This window comes from Scomber scombrus, chromosome 15 (genome assembly GCF_963691925.1).
Source record: "Scomber scombrus chromosome 15, fScoSco1.1, whole genome shotgun sequence".
In the NCBI taxonomy this organism is placed as follows: domain Eukaryota; kingdom Metazoa; phylum Chordata; class Actinopteri; order Scombriformes; family Scombridae; genus Scomber; species Scomber scombrus.
The window spans coordinates 4,559,562-4,577,300 of record NC_084984.1 but is presented as its reverse complement, the minus strand read 5'-3'; the positions used below and the strand labels follow the sequence as shown (position 1 = coordinate 4,577,300).

The following is a 17,739-nucleotide window of genomic DNA, read 5'->3' as shown; positions in this document are numbered from 1 at the left end:
TGAGGAGTTTGCAAAATGGACGTATATTGTCAGTGTAGCAGCTCAGGATGACCCATCAGGATTGAGGGACGTTTTCTGGCCTTAAAACTTTGCAGACTTGTTCATTCATAGGCGGCTGATCCAGTTTAGATTCTGAAGTTAGAAGTGATGGATTGATTATTATTGAAGGCATTTCTTGTAATTAATTAACATGTTTACCATGAAAATTAATAAATGAAAGAGCAAAAAATAATTGCATTGAACATTAATGCTTTATTTGCTTGCATTTCTTGAAACCTTTATTCAACACATCAAAATGGTAAAATATTAGACTCTTGTACAGACAATAATTTAAATAAATACCTTGGTTAATTATCATCAACAAACGCAATAAGCAATATCATCAGAGAAAGACCTAAGGCCTCTTGACTTTTTCTGGAGTATTTTCTATTTTTCTGTAGATTACAGGGGCGGTTACGTTTAAATAAATGCATTAATAAGTAAATAAGCAAACAGCTAACAGTTGATTATTTTCATTTGGCATCATCACAGTTATCAGTGAAAACTTTTAAGTGTACAATCATTTCTGCAAAGTGCTTTCTTCATTATTTGTCAGAGAAATATTGAGGATTTCGATGCCTACAGCTTTTCTTACATCGCACGGAGGAGCAGTTTTTTTTTAGAAACCGCAGAAACCCAAAGGCATCACCATACCATCATCAAAAGTAAATCTCTATGGCACTACACCAAGATGTATGATATGGTTTTCAGTAAATATTGGAGTGAGATATCTGAAGTTTACATTGCACTGTATAACTGTTTATTTTAAATACCATGTAAATAATACAAATCCAGTTTACACAGCACAATGCAAATAAAATTTAAATTCACCCAACTGGAGTGACGAGTTGTGTTGAGCCATATCTCAACTACAAAATTAAATCATCAACAGAACAAGAATTTTGAACCTCTGTATTCAGAGGTTTGCTGGGTAGAGTAGTAAGGCAGTCAGCACAGCCGATAACATTATTAAAAATTGTCATGGTGAAAAACATTGCTACAAGAGTGAGTTTCCATTGTCTTGAAGGTTTGTCGTCATTATCACAGTGTGAATTGTTCCGACTTCCAGCATCCTTTCCAGTCATTAAGTCTGCTGTTCATATCCGACACTTAAAGCAAGCCATCCTGCTCAAAAACGGAGGGCAGAAGCGAGAAGTCAAAGGGCAAAAACTTGACACCAGTCCCGTGGTAGAATTTGTTCTGAAACTCCACCCTGAAATGAAACATTCAGGCAAGGAAGGGCACTTTAATGAAGGCGTAATAAACAATGAGCAAGTTGAAGGTGACATGGAGAAAAAAAACAACTATCACTACATTTTTAAGTCTCTGGGCCTCATGTAAGACCACTGATATGAGCAGATTCATTCCTACGAGGCATATACAAGTGATTTAAGAAAACGTGTGATTCATCAGTTTTCTCATTGTGAGAAATTTCCCTGAGGTATGAATGAAATTAAGGAAAAGTACAGGCCTGTCATATGAAACCTGGACAGATAGTCTCTGCCTTTCTTTACAAGGGGTAAAAACACTTAACTCTAAATCATAATGTCTTAATCTGAACAAATTTGGAGTTTATGATACTAAAATCAACTAAAATAAAAATATACAACTAAAACAAGCTTAATGCAAAATTGGTTTTCATTATATTATCATCATTATGGCTCATGGTGTCATCTTCTGTTGCAATTGGCACTGTAACACCACCTACTTTAGGCCATAATAGTAATTGATATGACAATTTTACAATAGTTACGATTCAAGACTATCTGGCCTCATATCACTGTATTGATAGCTCTGATGAGATTTTGAACATCCAGATCAGTTGGTACAACAGAGACTTACCAGTGGAGGCGGAGAGCATGAAGAAACGCTGATAAGCCTTCCATGACCAGCAGGATGGACACGGTTAGCGTGGCAAAGAGACCGAATACAGGTACTAAAAACACCACGCCCACTCTGGTGGTGATCTTTAGACCCAGACGCATCACCATGGACCACAACACCTCTGACAGCTCTGAAACAGACACAAACAAAGCACATAAAGACACACAGTATAAAACAAAACATCCAAAAAACAAATATAGTTTCACATACAGTGACTGTACTTACGGGCATGAGCCAAGCTGAGTGCCCAGAGACGCAGGTAGGATGCTGTGTTAGAAATGCAGCCCAGGCAGTACTCTATTGTGTGAATGGCCTGGTGCAGGAGCACATCCGCAAAGTCAAACTGTAAAACAATTAAAATTATACATAAATACCCAACTTGCATATTTAAAATGAGGGTCAGCTAATATGGCTTTCCTAGTTTAATACAGCATATTACAGTGGTTTTTTAATTCTAAAATTCACCACAAAAAAGGTTTTGCTAGTGTTCTTGTTATTGAATTTGCTCCACAGTTGGTTCTTTTTTTCTTGCCCTACTTTCTCTTTTCTATCGGCAAATACAGCACATGCTGCATAAACACAAAATGTGGCAAAAAATGTAAAATATTTCAACTCTAAAGGCATGATACTTTGGTGTATCTCTGACCTCTTTAGGAAGAGCTTCTTTGCTGGTCATTTCATTAAGTCCCTCCTCTTCATCATCTTCATAGGATGGGGCTGTGGAGTTGTCATCCTCACTTACACGCCTCACTCTCTCGTAACCCTGAGGGGAGAAATTAGTGCTGTTATTCATGAAGAAATGAACTGAAAACTGCTCGGGTTGAGCAGATACGGCACATATACTGCAATATTTCTGACTAGACTTACTCTGCGCCTGCCCAGACCTTTGCCTCCGCGGTACAGCCAATACAAGAAAAGAGGTTTTCCTAACAGCAGCACAGGAACTGACAGCAAAGCTATCACAATTAGGAAAATTTGCAGCCCAGTCTGTAGAATCAAGAAAACACACATAACCACATGCATTTAAAAATATCCCAAAAGACTGAAAACAGACAGTATGTCAGATGATGAACTCAACACATACCTGTCCCGGGTACAGAGGAGCGATATTGCTCCCCTGCATGACGAACATGTTGATGAAGTGGATGAGGATGCTGGGAGCCTGGCTGGAGTCCCGTGCGCCAAAAGCCAACCACTTGTAGACAATCATGAAGACCAGATAACCAAAGAGACAGAGCAAAAAGAGCAGCTCAGGAAGAAACAGCAGATAGACGTTAAATTTCTGTCGGAAGTGCCTGAAGAGAGAGAACAAAGTGTGGGAATAAAGAAAAGAGGTCAGGCAGTGATTATAGTGAGTCATTATAATCACACAAAGATTATAATGACTATCAATGCTTATCAAAGTCAATGAGAGGAGATTGTTTTTGAGCAATAAAACATAACTTGTGGTAATATATAATGCCTGTGACTCTATACTCTTTGTAAATATAATACTCTTTCCTTTTTTAAATTTCTTCTTTGGTGTTACCTTTATATATTTTGTTTTATTCTATTCTAATTTAAAATATTTTAATATTTATACATTGTCTGTGTGTAGTGTGGAGAGGGCTACAGCTGAATTTCATTGTTCAATCCTGCATGGAGTAATGACAAATCGAATGGGAGTGCTACCTGAGATTTTGCCACAACAGGCAGGCACAAGGTTACGACGGAGTATTAGGGACATACTAAAAGGGACATTTTTTTTTTTTTTAAATACAATTTTGGAAATTACGAGAATAAAGTTGTAATATTACAAGAATAAAGTCATTATATTACCAGAATAAAGTAGTAATAATACGAGAATTAAGTCGTAATATTACGAGAAAAAGAGTTATAATGTTATGAGAATACTACCAGACAGCCCCTCTTCCACAAAAGAAGCAATTTCTTCCAAGTCTGTGTGGTTCTTTCTTCGAAATAGACACAGTCGTTTGCACAATCATTTCAAAGTCCTGATACTGATAATAATTTGATACTGATGTGCCAAAAGATGAAGTATTTCCTTATTTGTGAAACCGATACCAAAGTATAACTTCACAAGATGCTCAACATTCCTCATATTAACGCAGGGGGAAGAGTTCTCATAAAATTACTACTTTATTCTCGTAATATTACGACTTTTTTCTTGTAATATTACGACTTTTTTCTTGTAATATTATGACTATTCTCCTAATATTACGACTCTATTCTCATAATGTTACGACTTTATTCTTGTAGACCTAATATTATGACTTTATTCTCTTAATTTCCCCCCCCAAAATGTTTTCCCTTAGTCTGGCCCTAATACTCCGTCGTACAAGGCCATAGCTGAGCACCATAGAGTGGTTCTACAGTGCCTATATTGTGCAGTATAGCATGTACCATTAGCTCATTATTGTAATTATACCATTATTATATTATTACTTCATGGAGTGGATGCTGACTTTCTTGCCTCTTTGATAGTAAACTCTGTTTCTTTCATTAGGCACCAACTACTGCTCATTTTAGGCTCATTCGAAAATATTCAAAGCCAATAACATTGATAAAGTCCTTATTGTTCGTTTTCAGCCAAGAGATCAGTTGCTACAGTGCAAATATGAAAAGAAGAATTGTAGTAGCTGTAGTGCTTTATCAGGAGACACTGGCACAAATAAAAACAGCTGTCAGCAAACCAAAATGCAATGGGAATGACCGTTATATAACACAGGCTAGATAATTACATCTTACAGATTTACACGATCAAACACTCAAATTCTGACATGACGATGCCTGGCGCTGATGGATGTTCATGATGTAAGTGCAGGAACAGAAGTGATGTAAGGTTACTGGCAGCAACTTTGAGCTCGAGTGACTCACAAATGATTGAAGACGCTCAGCACCACTCCGAAGCTCATGTGGATGACCCCGATAATGACTGACATCTTCATCTTGTAGGAGTTTAGGAAGGACAGCCGGTTCACTGCCATGTTCCATATCTGCAATATGAAGAAGCATCTCAGTATAAAATTATAATGACTTAATAACATTGTCACTGTGGCTGTCTTAAGTGCGTTTACTCACAGGATCAATGCCAAATGGGTACGGCCCACTGAAAACACCACTGACATTGGGGTCTAATGTGAGCAAAGTGTTTGTTTGAAGTGTTTTGTTTCTGCAATGGAAAAAGATGTCTCAATACAAAAAAAAAAAAAAGCACATAAAAATAGCAACACAAATGATGTTTCAAAGTGTGTGTATGTGTACTGATAACTCACGTCCACTGCTGATTTGTGAACATAGCCTTGACGCTCCAGCCAGAGCCAAATATATTGAGAGACTTGGAGAAACAGTCATTGTAAATCAGTCCAGTGTAGATGGAGAAAAGCCCCATCATTAGAATGATGTAACGTCCGTTGAAGAATGTCATCCATATCTGAGCGGAACAGAGACACAGCTATTATCTAAAACTAATTTACAATAATCAGACTACATTATAGACGTGAGGAACAACTCATTCAAACCTCATTATTGGAACGTTTCTTCTTCTGCGATTTTTCAGTCAGCACCATCCAAAGCGCAAAGAGACTCATTACCAACCCGTGCCCGAGGTCACCGAACATCACAGCAAACAGAAAGGGGAATGTGATGATGGTGTAGGGAGCTGCCAAAGACAGACGCATATTTCATGAATGTACTTCTCAAAAGTTGCGCTAAACAAAAGAGACACTTTCAAGTTTTTTTTCTTTATAAGACACAGTATGAGGTCTTACCTGGGCTTACCTCGCGATAGTCCCCCACCCCATAAGCCTCCACAATGCTCTGAAAGCCAGACGTGAACTTATTCGTTCTTAACAGGGTAGGTGGAGTATCACTGCTCGGGATGCGATTCACAAAGGACGGTACAGTGGCATCACCTTTTCTCTGATAGAAAAAGAGACGAAAGAATTTAAAGATGGAAAGCAAATGTGGATTTGAAATGCATACAAGACTCTGTGTGCAAAAGGTATTCTTAGTCATCCGGGTCATGGTAGATCCAAGGGCAGCTGGATTTGTTCTAGATAAAGTCAAAGGGAAATTTTGTTTTGGCTTTCAAAGTGCACATTTAAATATGTAAATAACACCACTGTGATGCAAGCCTTCAGTGTTATTTATTAAGCACAGTGTTTGTGAATTAGAATGATTTTATTCCCAACAACAGATGAATAATAGTGACAAATATGCATGAAATTATCAGCTATGACATTTTTTTTTTTTTAACACAATGCAGGTTTTACTCACTGAGCCTTCTTCTAGGGCCCCCCGCAGGTTTGCCAGATCACTGACAGGACACCACACTTCAGCAATCAGACACTTGTTGGTGACATCGAAGCTGCAGAGGTTGAGGATATGATAGATTGCCTTCATCTTTTTCACCTGCACAACCCAGGTGAAGGCTGACTGCGAGGCCTTCTGCAGAACCTGCCTCAAGTAGTCCTCGGTGCGGTGCAGCACCTGCAGAAAACTCCAGTTATTATAAACTCACTAAGAATAAGACTATGGATTACATATTGTTACCGTCTCATTTAAAAGCTCTGAGGCTGTAACTGTCCTACATTGTTAAGATCTTGGATGCGCGTCCTTAAGCTGTCCAACACATCTGCCCTCTCCTCGTCATTCTCAGGGTGGGGATAAAGATGGCAGTGGTAACTGAGGACAATGAACAAAGTCGGATGTATGTTGGTGACGAAAGAGAACACATTAGGTATTGGCAGATGAGATCAGTCTGTGATGATAGCATTCTTACCAATCGCAGATTTTCTGAACTTTCTGACCAATCTGGTCTCCCCAGAAAGAGATGAGGAACACAACGCTTTTGCTTATCTCACCCTGAAACGGCACAGATTAGACTGATTATTACTATGGCCCTACAAAAAAATACTTATTTTAGCTGATACATAAGTAGGATGTACAATACAATTTGATTCACTTGCCATCAGAATCCTGGAGTTTTACTTTAAAGCCCCTTAAAACTATCAAAGTTTGGAGAAAAAAACTCTCTTTAGTTTTCACACTCAGTGACTCAGCAAATCTGCTTCATCACAACTGAGTGGATGTGGTCTGATCAGATTTACATGAGCCATGTAAGCAAATATATTTTCATTCAAAAGTTTGCGAAACTTTAACAGGTTAACAGAAATATGTGACATGACTTTTTTCCAACAGAGGCCCGCCCCAGTACATGCCAGTGAGAAAAGCCAAGGACGAATACAGATATGTGCGAAATAACCAAAACTTTGCCAAAAAATGATGTTCATGTACGACCAACTCGCTCATACTAAGAAGCGGATTTAGTAATTCCTGTTATGTGATATTTCTCATCTCTATCTTGAAGTATGTCATTCAACTCACAGTGTCGAGATCAGTGAGGTTCTCATCCACTTCTGCGTAGCTGAGGATGGTGTAACCCTTACAAACTCGCCATAACATGCGCTCGAAGGCCTCAACCTTCACCCGCTGGATAAGACCGGAAACAAACCTACAGCCAGAAGAGATCAGATTAGGCTTAGGACTCATTTCTTAATGACAGTGACAACATACACACTGTGATATGGCTGTAAATAATATATATATTATACTGCAGCTCACCCCAGCTTTGCTCCAAGTCTTTGCATACCGGTGCATCCTGTCACAGAGTCTGTCTCCATGGTGGGGAATTCTTCATACTGGGGACCAAGAGCCTCATGCTAATTATAAAAAGGAACACATTTCATTCATGACAGCTTACATTAACTCCTCCTAAAATGGTCGTACACAAAGCTGATGTGATGTTCACACGTGATGTTTAGTCTCACAAATCCCTGTCTGGCATAGACATCATTGATGCCCTCCGCTTCCCTTTTTAACACGGCTGCCTGGATGAGTCAGGTGATGCTTGTAACGGCTGCGTTTTGACCATGTCATTAATTAAAGTCTGCCCCGGTTCCACCTCTGTCACCCGGGGAAACAAAACACGTCAGCGACATGAAAAAAAAAAGATGCCGCTGGCAAGATGAGGAGAGGCATCCTGCCTGAGATGCAAACAGAGTGGGACTGGGGAATGCAGTATGTGACAGACTGCGTGATAAATGAGATGCTCAGCAGCCGAATAGAAATAACACTCACTCTTGAGCGGCTGTGTATGAAGGTCCGCGTAATCTTCAGCATGTGTGTGTACTCGGTGAGCTCCAGGAGGTTCCTTTGCAGCTTCTCTTTGTTTCTTGCCACCTCGCTGAGCTCCATCTCCAGCCTCTGAAGCTGCTCCTGAATATCACCACACACCAAACACCAACTTAAGTCTGAATTCAGCAGCTGGATAACCTGTTCAGTAAACTTGGGACAGTTTTATTGGGTCAAATCTCATATTGTCAGCTATTAATTAGTTATAAAGGGGACATAAAATGCACATTTCCAGGTCTATATTTATATTCTGGGACTCAACTGAAATATTTTTGCATGATTTATAATACTGAAAAACATATTTATTTTATACTGGCCCTTTATGCAGCCCCTCAGTTTACCCTTTGTCTGAAATAGGCCATTTTAGCTCCTGTCTCTTTACACATTCTTCTACGATGAGCCTACTCTGTTCTGATTGGTTAGAGAAGGCTGAAAAGAGCATTTTTACATATATTCACCTGAAGATTTGGAACTTTGATGATATTTAACACAGACATTTGACATGATAACAGTAGATAGTTGTACAGTAAATGATATGCCCCCTTTAAAGTATGCATACAGAGATGACACATACTTGTAAATGCTGTGTAACCTAATATAACCCACTGTTGAAGCGGTATTTGGTTATTTAGTTTAATAATTGTTCATGCTGTAGTCACATAGATGAACCTCAGAAGGTGAAATGCATTTTTAAAGCAACATACAATGTAATTATGGGAGCTGCACTATCAGTGTGCTTGCCTACTCGGTAGTATACTGATTATGTGTTGTGCATGTATATAACATCATAATCTAGTTTCAGAAACCTGCATGACCCCTTTTTCAGAAACCTGAATATAATGAAATACTGAAATCAGGATATTCCAGCCTGTAAACAACTCATTCGGGTTTCTAATAATTCTCTGCCAGGCATGCAGGTGTGTCCTTGACTTCAGGTGTGTAGCAGTTAGTCCAAAAAACAATCAATATGATTGATAAATGATGTACCGATGGGCTATATTCTGAGATGAAAGTGAAAATCTGACATAAGTAATGCAGAGGATAAATGTTATTGTCCTCAGAAACTCAGGCAGCCGCGAACTAAACTGGGTTCATTCTCGGCTGCTGAGGTGTGACAGTTATTTAAACTTATGCAGTTGAGCCAAACTTTGTTCAACCCCCCCTGACCTCAACATTAAATTCTCACTGAGATCCCAAAGGTTGAAAAGATCCAGACCAAATATATCCAATTCTGGGAAAATGTGTATAAAAAGACACACAGGACAATGACAAAAACCTGGATAATGTTATCAACCTGTATACAGAGATATGAACAGCCAGGTTTTGATAAGTTCCATGACAACATTATATCCCATATATGATCAAATCCACAATAAGTAGTATTATAGTGTGCATTTAAATATACTTCATTATATACTATGACAAATGTACAAACTAGGCCCTTTTGTAGTAAGATTAGATTCATATGAAAACTCACCATGATTTCCAGGACTTGTCGAGGGGGAGGTGCAAGTGGACTCTCGTCCTCCTCAGGAACGGCTATATGAGCCTTTTGAATCTCTCTCAGAAGATAACCTGTCCACAAAAAAATGCTCTTTGTTTGTTTTTCAAGAGCAGGCTGTGTATGAAGCTAAATCTAAATCTCAGAGGGACCGATTTGCTAAACACGACCATGCAGATAATACTGTCCAGGTTTGGGCTCTACTGTACCCACATGAATCATCCCAGGTGCTCTCTTACCCAGAATCCTCTCCATCTCCTCACATCTCTTGATTTCGCTGACAAAGCGCCGCTGGAATGAGCTGACACTTGGGTTGAGCTGAAACCAGAGGAGAGGAGGTCAGGTGGCTCTTAAGTTACAGCGTCAGACAATGCATATGGTTTACAATTTTCAGTATTGTTAATAAACTTAATTCATCTTCCTGTGCAGTGACTTAAAACCTTCATGTACACTGTCGCCCATAAAGTTGGAATAAAATATTTTTTTACCTCTTTCCATGAAATGATTGTGACAATGTGATTCATTCTTCTCAAAACTTTATTAATCAATCTCTTCCAAACATATCACAATGAAAATTTAAATAGGAATAAACAGACGATTGTGTCTGAAAAACTAAATTATTCCAACTTTATGGGCAACAGTGTATTATAACTATATGTAATGTTGAAATTGACATGAGAAATATGAAAAGTCTATCATAACACAGACAGATTATTTCACTCAGTGTTCTGTTTTTTTCCCAAGCTGGACTACACAAGAACATTTAGGCCTATTTGTGGAGTGTAAGTTCCTCCACCCTCCATCCACCCTTCCTCAAACATAAACTCAGGAAGGAAAGGTGAGGTTGGGTCCTCCTCATAAAAGCAGACCAATCATTTAACACAAATACTTTAAACTGTTTGTGCATCATACTTACATCTCGAAACTCGACCAGCCCAAGCTCCCCGAGCTCACTGATGCAGTCATATTCAGAGCCGGACTGCAGGAACAATTGCGCCAAGCACATCTCCTCACTCCGAAACACCATCTTTATCTGCCAGACAGACAGGTCTCCTCCGCTGCCTTAAAATCGCTCTGCAGCTCCTCTCAACCTAAACCGAGAGCCGTTCACTATAAACGAAAAATATAGGACATCACAAAATGCGTCGCGCTCGTGCGTGGCTTTAAACCCCTTAACCAATTAACATCCGAGGATTAATTATAGTCCATTAATATTGACGATTTTCAGAGAGGGGTTTATCCTCATTGTGGGTCTTGTTGTAACGCCGTGTTGTCTCCTTTCAAAGCTTGTCCGATGTCTACTGAATAAACAATATGAAAACAAAGACAGAAGGCTCTCTTATGCACCTTTTACACCGAGCGATCACAGAGAAAGGCGTCATCCTGTAGGCTCTGTACCTTGGACACCTGTCATTAAACACGGCAACGACGCAACACAGGCCGGACAGCAAGCAGCAACAGGCAAACTCAAAGATCAATCATCAACCGGCCATGGAGACAAATTGGGCTAAACGCAGCTCCACACGTTTAGACATAAAAAACCCCCTCCGGTCAGAAATAGGCTACGGCCTTTATTCGCACTACGTCGGCCGGCAATTGACACAGATTGCGTCTCCGGGTTGCCAGGTTTGTCGCATCCTCTGAAATGATCGTCTGTTAGAGGAAGGGAGGTGTTAAACGTGGACCACTATGGTTTGATGGTAGACAGATAAACAAAGAAACAAACACAAATACAGTCTGTTTGTCTGTCTGTTGTTATGCTCACCATAAATTAATCAGTCATTTAACTTGGATAGGCTATAGGATTTCACACCCCTGCTGCGATATTAACATCGTGTTATTTGTTGTAGCTTCTCAAACCTAAATTTGCTTCACATAATTAAGCATAATGTGCAGCTCAAGCCTAAAGCTGGATGAAATGTGGAATAAATGAGAACAGTAAATAAAAGAGAAAAAACGATTAAAATAAGTTTTCCATTATTTATCATTTTCTATTATTTATGAATTCATATTTAATTTTAAGAATAAAACCCCCATGGAAGTCTATATATTTAGGGTCAAAACAAGTCTGTAATTCCTTTGTCTCGTTTTAATTTATGAATGGCAACACTTTTAAAAAAGGGGGTTAGGTTACAAACCTGGCAACCAGCGCATCTTCTTATTCGGTTCCATCCCTTAAAGTGGGCCGACCATCTGCTCCTCTTTGTGTGTGAAATCCTTTACTTAATTTTGGCTTCATATATTAAATTTGGCACAATTACAAATAGTCCTCGTTGACAAATCATTCATTTATTAATTTAAATTAACCGCAGATCACGTGCGCCGGTATCTTTTTAATCAAACACCTACTATACACAATACAAGCTGTAAACTGTAATGGCATGCAAAACAAATGTTACTGAGGGTTAGCAAAATCTGGACAAAGCTGTTTGTTTTATTTTTATTTTTTATTTTTTTGAAAAGCACATTTATTCGTGTCCAGTGCAGCAGACAGCCGGTTCACAATACAGCAGGCTTAACTTACAGAAGACGCTTTTGTCTTAAAGGAAAAATTCACAATTCATATGCAGCAAGTCTGTCTTAAAAACAACAGTCAGGTGCCTAAATGAACACAGACGTCCCCCCGTCCCCCACAATGCACTACAATGTAGGTGATGGGGGAAAAAATCCACAGTCCTAATTTTGAGCAAAAATGTATTTAATACGAGGCTCCAGCTATCTGAGTAGGTCAAGTAAAGTTTTCCAGTTTTTTTCAGGTTTTAGTAAAAAAAAAAAAAAATCCCTCTTTGTGTCTTGACACAGTTTTTTCCTCCCATTGGACTCATTTGGACAACTGAAGCTTCATGTTAATGAACAAGGCCACTGAACCTGCATATAGCCTGTTTATAGCCTGTTGTTAGTCAGTATGTACAGGATTAGTGATTATGGCAAGACAAACAGGTCAATGTTAATTTGGGCACGTGTTGTTTTGGTACAGACTTGATAAACTGTGAACCCATCCTTAAAATGTTTCCTTCATCACCTGAACCATCAATCCTACGATCACTGGCCTGTCCGCTCCATCAGACAAGCTGCTGTGCGAAATGCATGCAAACAGAATTCATGTGAATTTATACATACACATTTCTAGAAGACACATTAAAAATGTGCCACTATGTTGTGAATTTTACGTCCTAAGACTTTGAGCCAAGCTGTTTAGCTCCTGTGACAGAGCTGTGACTGTGTCCAGGATCCGCTTCTTGTCCTTCTCTTCTAAGCGAGCTTCACAACGCTGAGCGAATTTATCAGGATGCCACAGCGTCTGCTGCTTCCGGAGCATCTTACGATACACGGGCACGTCCTTTCGATCCACGCCGTGCAGCATCACGTCCAACATCTCCTTCACTGTCCCCTGCGGAGCTGGCCAGGGGATGTCACTGTAGCTCAGCTTTGTGCTGCCTTCTGAAGAGCCACCTTGGAAAGTAGCTGCGCACTTTTCATCGTACCGGCGCTTCTTGCCCTTCCGAGTCTCTTCCTCTTTACGTGCTGCTCGTGCCAGATACTCCTCGTGTTCCCTCTGCAGCTTTTCATGCAGCTCCTTGTTGCTTTTCTCTTCCTGCTCTCTCTCTTGTTTACTCTTCTTCTTTTTCCACCCAGAAGATGACGCTGCCAGTCGTTGAGCTTCTGAATGCTTTTTATTAAAATACTCTCTTCTGATACGATCAGCCCAGTCCCCAAAGTCTTGGTCATCGTCATCAAGAGGCAAATCATCCGCTGTGAAAAAAGCAGCAGTGTATTTGTCAAAGGAGAAAATCAATATAAAAGTCAGCATTGAAATATGAGTTTCAAATTTACCGTCATAAACTCCAAAGCTTTCATAGAATTCATCCTCGCATTCATCAAACAGCTTCTCCATCCACTCCTTCTCTGGGTTGGCTTCAGTTGGACGGCTCATGTTCGTTGTAGTCTGTGAAGAATGTAAGTAAATTATATTTAAATATGATCCAGCGCAGACCGACAACCACCACAGTACGAACTGTGCTCTGCTCACATTTGATGCTTAAGAATCAGTCTAAAAATCACATATAATTCACAACCATTTATTGAATGTTTTCCCATGTTTGAGGCAGCCAATGGTTTTGATACATTAGTGTGTTGTATATTAAAATCTACTTAAAGAGGAATGTACCCGAAACTCTGCTGGTACTGTGTGTTCTGACATTAGAGTTTCTGTTATCTGATATTTGGGACATTCATATAAAGTCAGTTTTTATAGAGCCAATCCTGAAAGACACTGAGCACATGAATGCATCGTATCTGGAGACTCATTTTTAAATGATGTGGTCTTTAAAAGTGAATTAATAGCTCACAGCATGTTCACTATGATGATATGACTATGATTTTGTCCAAGCAAACTTCTCTGGAGGACAAAAGCACTGATAGAATGACCTCAAACATATTTTTTGTACTACAGTTTCTTATTATTTGTTGGCCAAAATATACACTGATACCGACATCTTGATAAGTTAAAATCAGCAGATAATATTTATACCAACTTCTCTGGTTCTTCAGTCTTCTGTGACAATAAACTGAATATCTTTGGGTTAGTTGTGACAAAACAAGATATTTGAGGATTTGACCACATTTTTCACCATTGTCTACCATGTCATGGACCAAACCACTAATGGATTATTTGTGGGGGGGGGGATCAACAGATCTATTGATAATGGAAATAACTGTTGAGAAAAAAGATTGTGATTGTTATCTTGAGCAGAAAATCAAATAGTGAAGATGAAAATGTATTTATTAAGGACTTTACTAATCCTGCATTTGCAGCCACAACCTCAAAACATAAAAAAATACCAAGAAACGGTTAACGATGTGTTTGTTATGGAAAAACTGTGGAAAATTATGTTTTTTATAGTACAAAAAACAACAACAAAAACATCTACATCATATTAGCTACGTCAAACAAGGGCTAGAATACAGAGAATTGTTTTGTCGCTTTTTGTTTTTTTCATTACTATTTTACTGTTAGTTTAGTATTTTTTAATATGATTTCTCTATTACAATAAGTTTATATATATATGAGAGAATTTACTAAATGGTGGAGTGTTTGAAATATATGGCATCAATAAAAAGTAAAACAAAACAGAGTAAATAATCTTTAGTAGGGCCCAACTGATACTGGATATTTGGGGCCAATGCCCAAAATGGGAGTAAAGAAAAATCAGATATTCCGATAACTCAATATATTGGCCAATCTTATATGTATATACTGTATCTTATATATATATATTACAGAATATGTACATAAAATGCATCTTTTTTTGCAATGCGGTTATCAAACACTCGTGATAAAGATATGTAATGGAGGCAGGATATTTTACAGTTTAACTATTAACACAGTGCACTGACACAGTAAATCTCACTGGGAATTTAATAATTATAAATAATAAATTAAAAAATGAAAGGGTCAAATAAAATGCATAAAAACTTTATAAAATATCAGTGCATATCAGACAACATATATGCTGATACCAATATCAGCTGACCAATGCATCGGTCTAGCTACTAATTTTTAGTTGCATTGTGTGAATTGACAAATAAAGACATTTGATAACATCATGGCAAGAGTGGTGGATATATTTCAGTCTTTACTGACATTTTGTGCACTGAAATCGGAAAATGCACAGATTGTTAGTTGCAGCCCCACATTTTTTAGTAGCATCTTGAAAACCCAGTGAGTGTGTACCTGTGTGTTTTTCATCCAGTTCAGCAGGTCCTGAGGTGTGACTCCAGCGCTGTTTGTTGTGTTCATAGCTTCTGGACAGCTCTTACTGAGAGGCACAACCAGGTCGTCAAATGCTGAAGAAAACACATTAAACCAAGATTTAATTTTTTGTTTTTACAGTTACAATTACAGGGTAATATACTGATGCTTTATAAGCCATTAATAAGGTTGACAGGTCGTGAAAACCCCTCCTTTCTACATTTCTATAACATTTGTTTATCTTATTCTTGAGGAAGACACCTCTAATATACTGTTCAACCACTTACCTCTGGAAAAGGTGGCAGTGCATCCAGACTAAAATCTATTTATTAACAATTTATTAACACTTATAACCCTTTTAAATATCTAAATACACTTGAAGAACTTAATTGGTCAAATACTAAAAATTCCTTTCCAAAGCCTTGATTTGAACAGTTGCTCACAATTTGTTCACACACACACGCACGCACGCACGCGCGCGCACACACACACACACACACACAGGCACATAATTTTTTTTTTTTTTTACAGTTACAGTTACAGGCTAACAATTTAATAGGAGCTCGCCCTCCTCACCTGTCTTCCCGTGTTTCAGAGCCCTGTTAGCAGCGACATGTAGCGCGGTGTCTCCTTTCTGGTCCTTCTGGAGAACATCGGCTCCGTGCTTCAACAACAACAGGACAGAAGCGTCGTCTCCCAGGCGGCAGGCTAGCTGTAGCGGGCTCCTCTGCTTCCTGCCCTGGGAGAAGTTCACGTCCACATCCCGGTGCTTCCGCAGGTACGACTTCAGCTTCAGCAGACGGCCCTCCTCCACGTACTTCCACACACGCTTCTGTTTGTGAGATAACGACATTACATTTAGCTGTCTTTGATATACAAGTTGTCTCCGTTTCTGAAAGGCTATAGCATTATTAGTGTAAGCTAGCTAGCCCCGGTCCTTCGTTTCTGTAACTCCGAAGCCGTCAGCGGCTCGGGCACAAAGGTTCCGGGGACAGCATAGTTCCGGTGTTGTCACTAGGTGTCAGTATTGACTTTGTTTCGACATCAGACATAGATAGAAAGAAAGAAAGAAAGAAAGAAAGAAAGAAAGAAAGAAAGAAAGAAAGAAAGAAAGAAAGAAAGAAAGAAAGAAAGAAAGAAAGAAAGATAGATAGATAGATAGATAGATAGATAGATAGACACTATGGTAGTAAGTAATCTACACAAAGTATATACATACAAAAAAAAAAAAGTAAATACATATGATAACAAGAAGAAAACCCAAAACCCAAAATAATAAACTGTAATACACCAGATGTGATAGACAGTATAATAAATAATAAAATAACAGTCCAGGTGAGCAATCTGTCAGGAGTTCATATGAACACTGAAAGAGGTTTTCCTCTTGCTGTAATTATTCCTCCTCTTCATAATGGCTATTAAAAGATTCCCTACAAAAGTGCTTTCAATGTAAGTAATGTGCTCCAAAATCCACAGTGTGTCCACACAGCCGTTTGTGCAAAAATGCATTAAAAAGTCGATCTGAAGCTTATATGAGGCTTCAGCAGTCTGAGTTAGTCTGTCACATTTACAGTCTTTGTAGCATCAAATTCCCTCCTTGTGTTGAGCTGAGGTGGAAGTATAGTAACCAAAAGAGGGACTTTGGTACTAAAACTCCTATAACGTTGAGATATATTGTCTTGATTTGACTAACTTGGACAGCTGAAGCTTCATATTAGCAGAGGATAATCTTTTAAATACATTTTTACACAGTAGGAGGGCTTTGGATTCTGGCTCCATCACTCACATTGTATAGTGCATTATGAAGGGATCTTCTAATGGTCAGTATGAGAAGAAGGAATGTTTATGACAAGAAAAAAACTATTTCAATGTTCATTTGGGCACCTGGCTGTCGTTTTAAGACAGACTTGAAAAATGGTGTACTCGTCCTTTAATTAATAAATAAAACTTTGTTGCATGCCACTTTTATTGATTCAACAGTACCCTGTAGATAAACAGGATGCCCTGAAATCTAACTTGCACTTTCCTCCTTCTGGAAAAACAAAGCACCACTATTCATCCATATATGATTAGGCTTAACGAAAACTGGACATTTGGCACCACATTGATGTTTCCCATAGTCTTAGGACTCAGTTGCCTTCTACATGGCTACATACTCAGTATTCATAAGCCCTCCCTGCTCTCTATGGGTTTCTGTGCCTCAACCTCTTTTCAAAATGCCACCTGTCAGGAAGCTGTCATGTCATGTCAAAAGTTCATCTGGCTACATTTTTGCACAACTGACCTTTTTTTTTCTAAAACCATAATTTGGGCACTTAAAGATAAATAGTAAATGTTTCAACAGTGGGGTTTTTTGTGTCCATACGGT

The 17,739-nt window shown here is 38.8% G+C and overlaps 2 protein-coding genes across 3 annotated transcripts; both read right to left on the bottom strand.

Annotated features, from left to right (window-relative positions):
* Nucleotides 1–1,149: 1,149 nt before the first annotated feature.
* atp6v0a2a (ATPase H+ transporting V0 subunit a2a) lies at nucleotides 1,150–10,646 on the bottom strand. The gene is made up of 20 exons (XM_062435295.1): nucleotides 10,536–10,646; nucleotides 9,859–9,937; nucleotides 9,596–9,693; nucleotides 8,065–8,202; nucleotides 7,549–7,646; nucleotides 7,312–7,438; nucleotides 6,707–6,789; nucleotides 6,516–6,609; nucleotides 6,202–6,414; nucleotides 5,694–5,844; nucleotides 5,445–5,584; nucleotides 5,199–5,356; nucleotides 5,005–5,095; nucleotides 4,801–4,919; nucleotides 3,008–3,218; nucleotides 2,791–2,910; nucleotides 2,570–2,686; nucleotides 2,149–2,266; nucleotides 1,882–2,053; nucleotides 1,150–1,252 (listed from the first exon to the last, which is right to left on the bottom strand). Exons 1-20 carry the CDS (start codon nucleotides 10,644–10,646, stop codon nucleotides 1,150–1,152), a joined length of 2,541 nt encoding a protein of 846 aa, XP_062291279.1.
* Nucleotides 10,647–12,006: 1,360 nt separating this feature from the next.
* On the bottom strand, nucleotides 12,007–16,284 carry nfkbil1 (nuclear factor of kappa light polypeptide gene enhancer in B-cells inhibitor-like 1). Of its 2 annotated transcripts, XM_062434808.1 has the most exons (4): nucleotides 15,948–16,284; nucleotides 15,354–15,466; nucleotides 13,454–13,565; nucleotides 12,007–13,372 (listed from the first exon to the last, which is right to left on the bottom strand). In XM_062434808.1, the coding sequence occupies exons 1-4, from the start codon at nucleotides 16,222–16,224 to the stop codon at nucleotides 12,786–12,788; spliced, it is 1,089 nt and encodes a 362-aa protein (XP_062290792.1). In that variant the 5' UTR covers nucleotides 16,225–16,284; the 3' UTR covers nucleotides 12,007–12,785. The 2 variants fall into 2 exon arrangements, with proteins under 2 accessions (XP_062290792.1, XP_062290791.1); XM_062434807.1 differs by having other exon boundaries at nucleotides 12,007–13,565.
* Nucleotides 16,285–17,739: the final 1,455 nt, after the last annotated feature.

Coding starts and splice junctions, on each gene's coding strand:
- atp6v0a2a (XM_062435295.1), bottom strand. CDS start 10,646: ATGGTGTTTCGGAGTGAGGAGATGTGCTTGGCGCAATTGTTCCTGCAG. Junction 8,203..9,595: donor GACAAGTCCTGGAAATCATG/GTGAGTTTTCAT, acceptor GGTGATATTCAG/GAGCAGCTTCAGAGGCTGGA. Junction 3,219..4,800: donor CTGAGCGTCTTCAATCATTT/GTGAGTCACTCG, acceptor CTCTCTCTTCAG/GCACTTCCGACAGAAATTTA.
- nfkbil1 (XM_062434807.1), bottom strand. CDS start 16,224: ATGTCGTTATCTCACAAACAGAAGCGTGTGTGGAAGTACGTGGAGGAG. Junction 15,467..15,947: donor TCTGAAACACGGGAAGACAG/GTGAGGAGGGCG, acceptor TGTTTTCTTCAG/CATTTGACGACCTGGTTGTG. Junction 13,566..15,353: donor ACTGGATGAAAAACACACAG/GTACACACTCAC, acceptor CATTCTTCACAG/ACTACAACGAACATGAGCCG.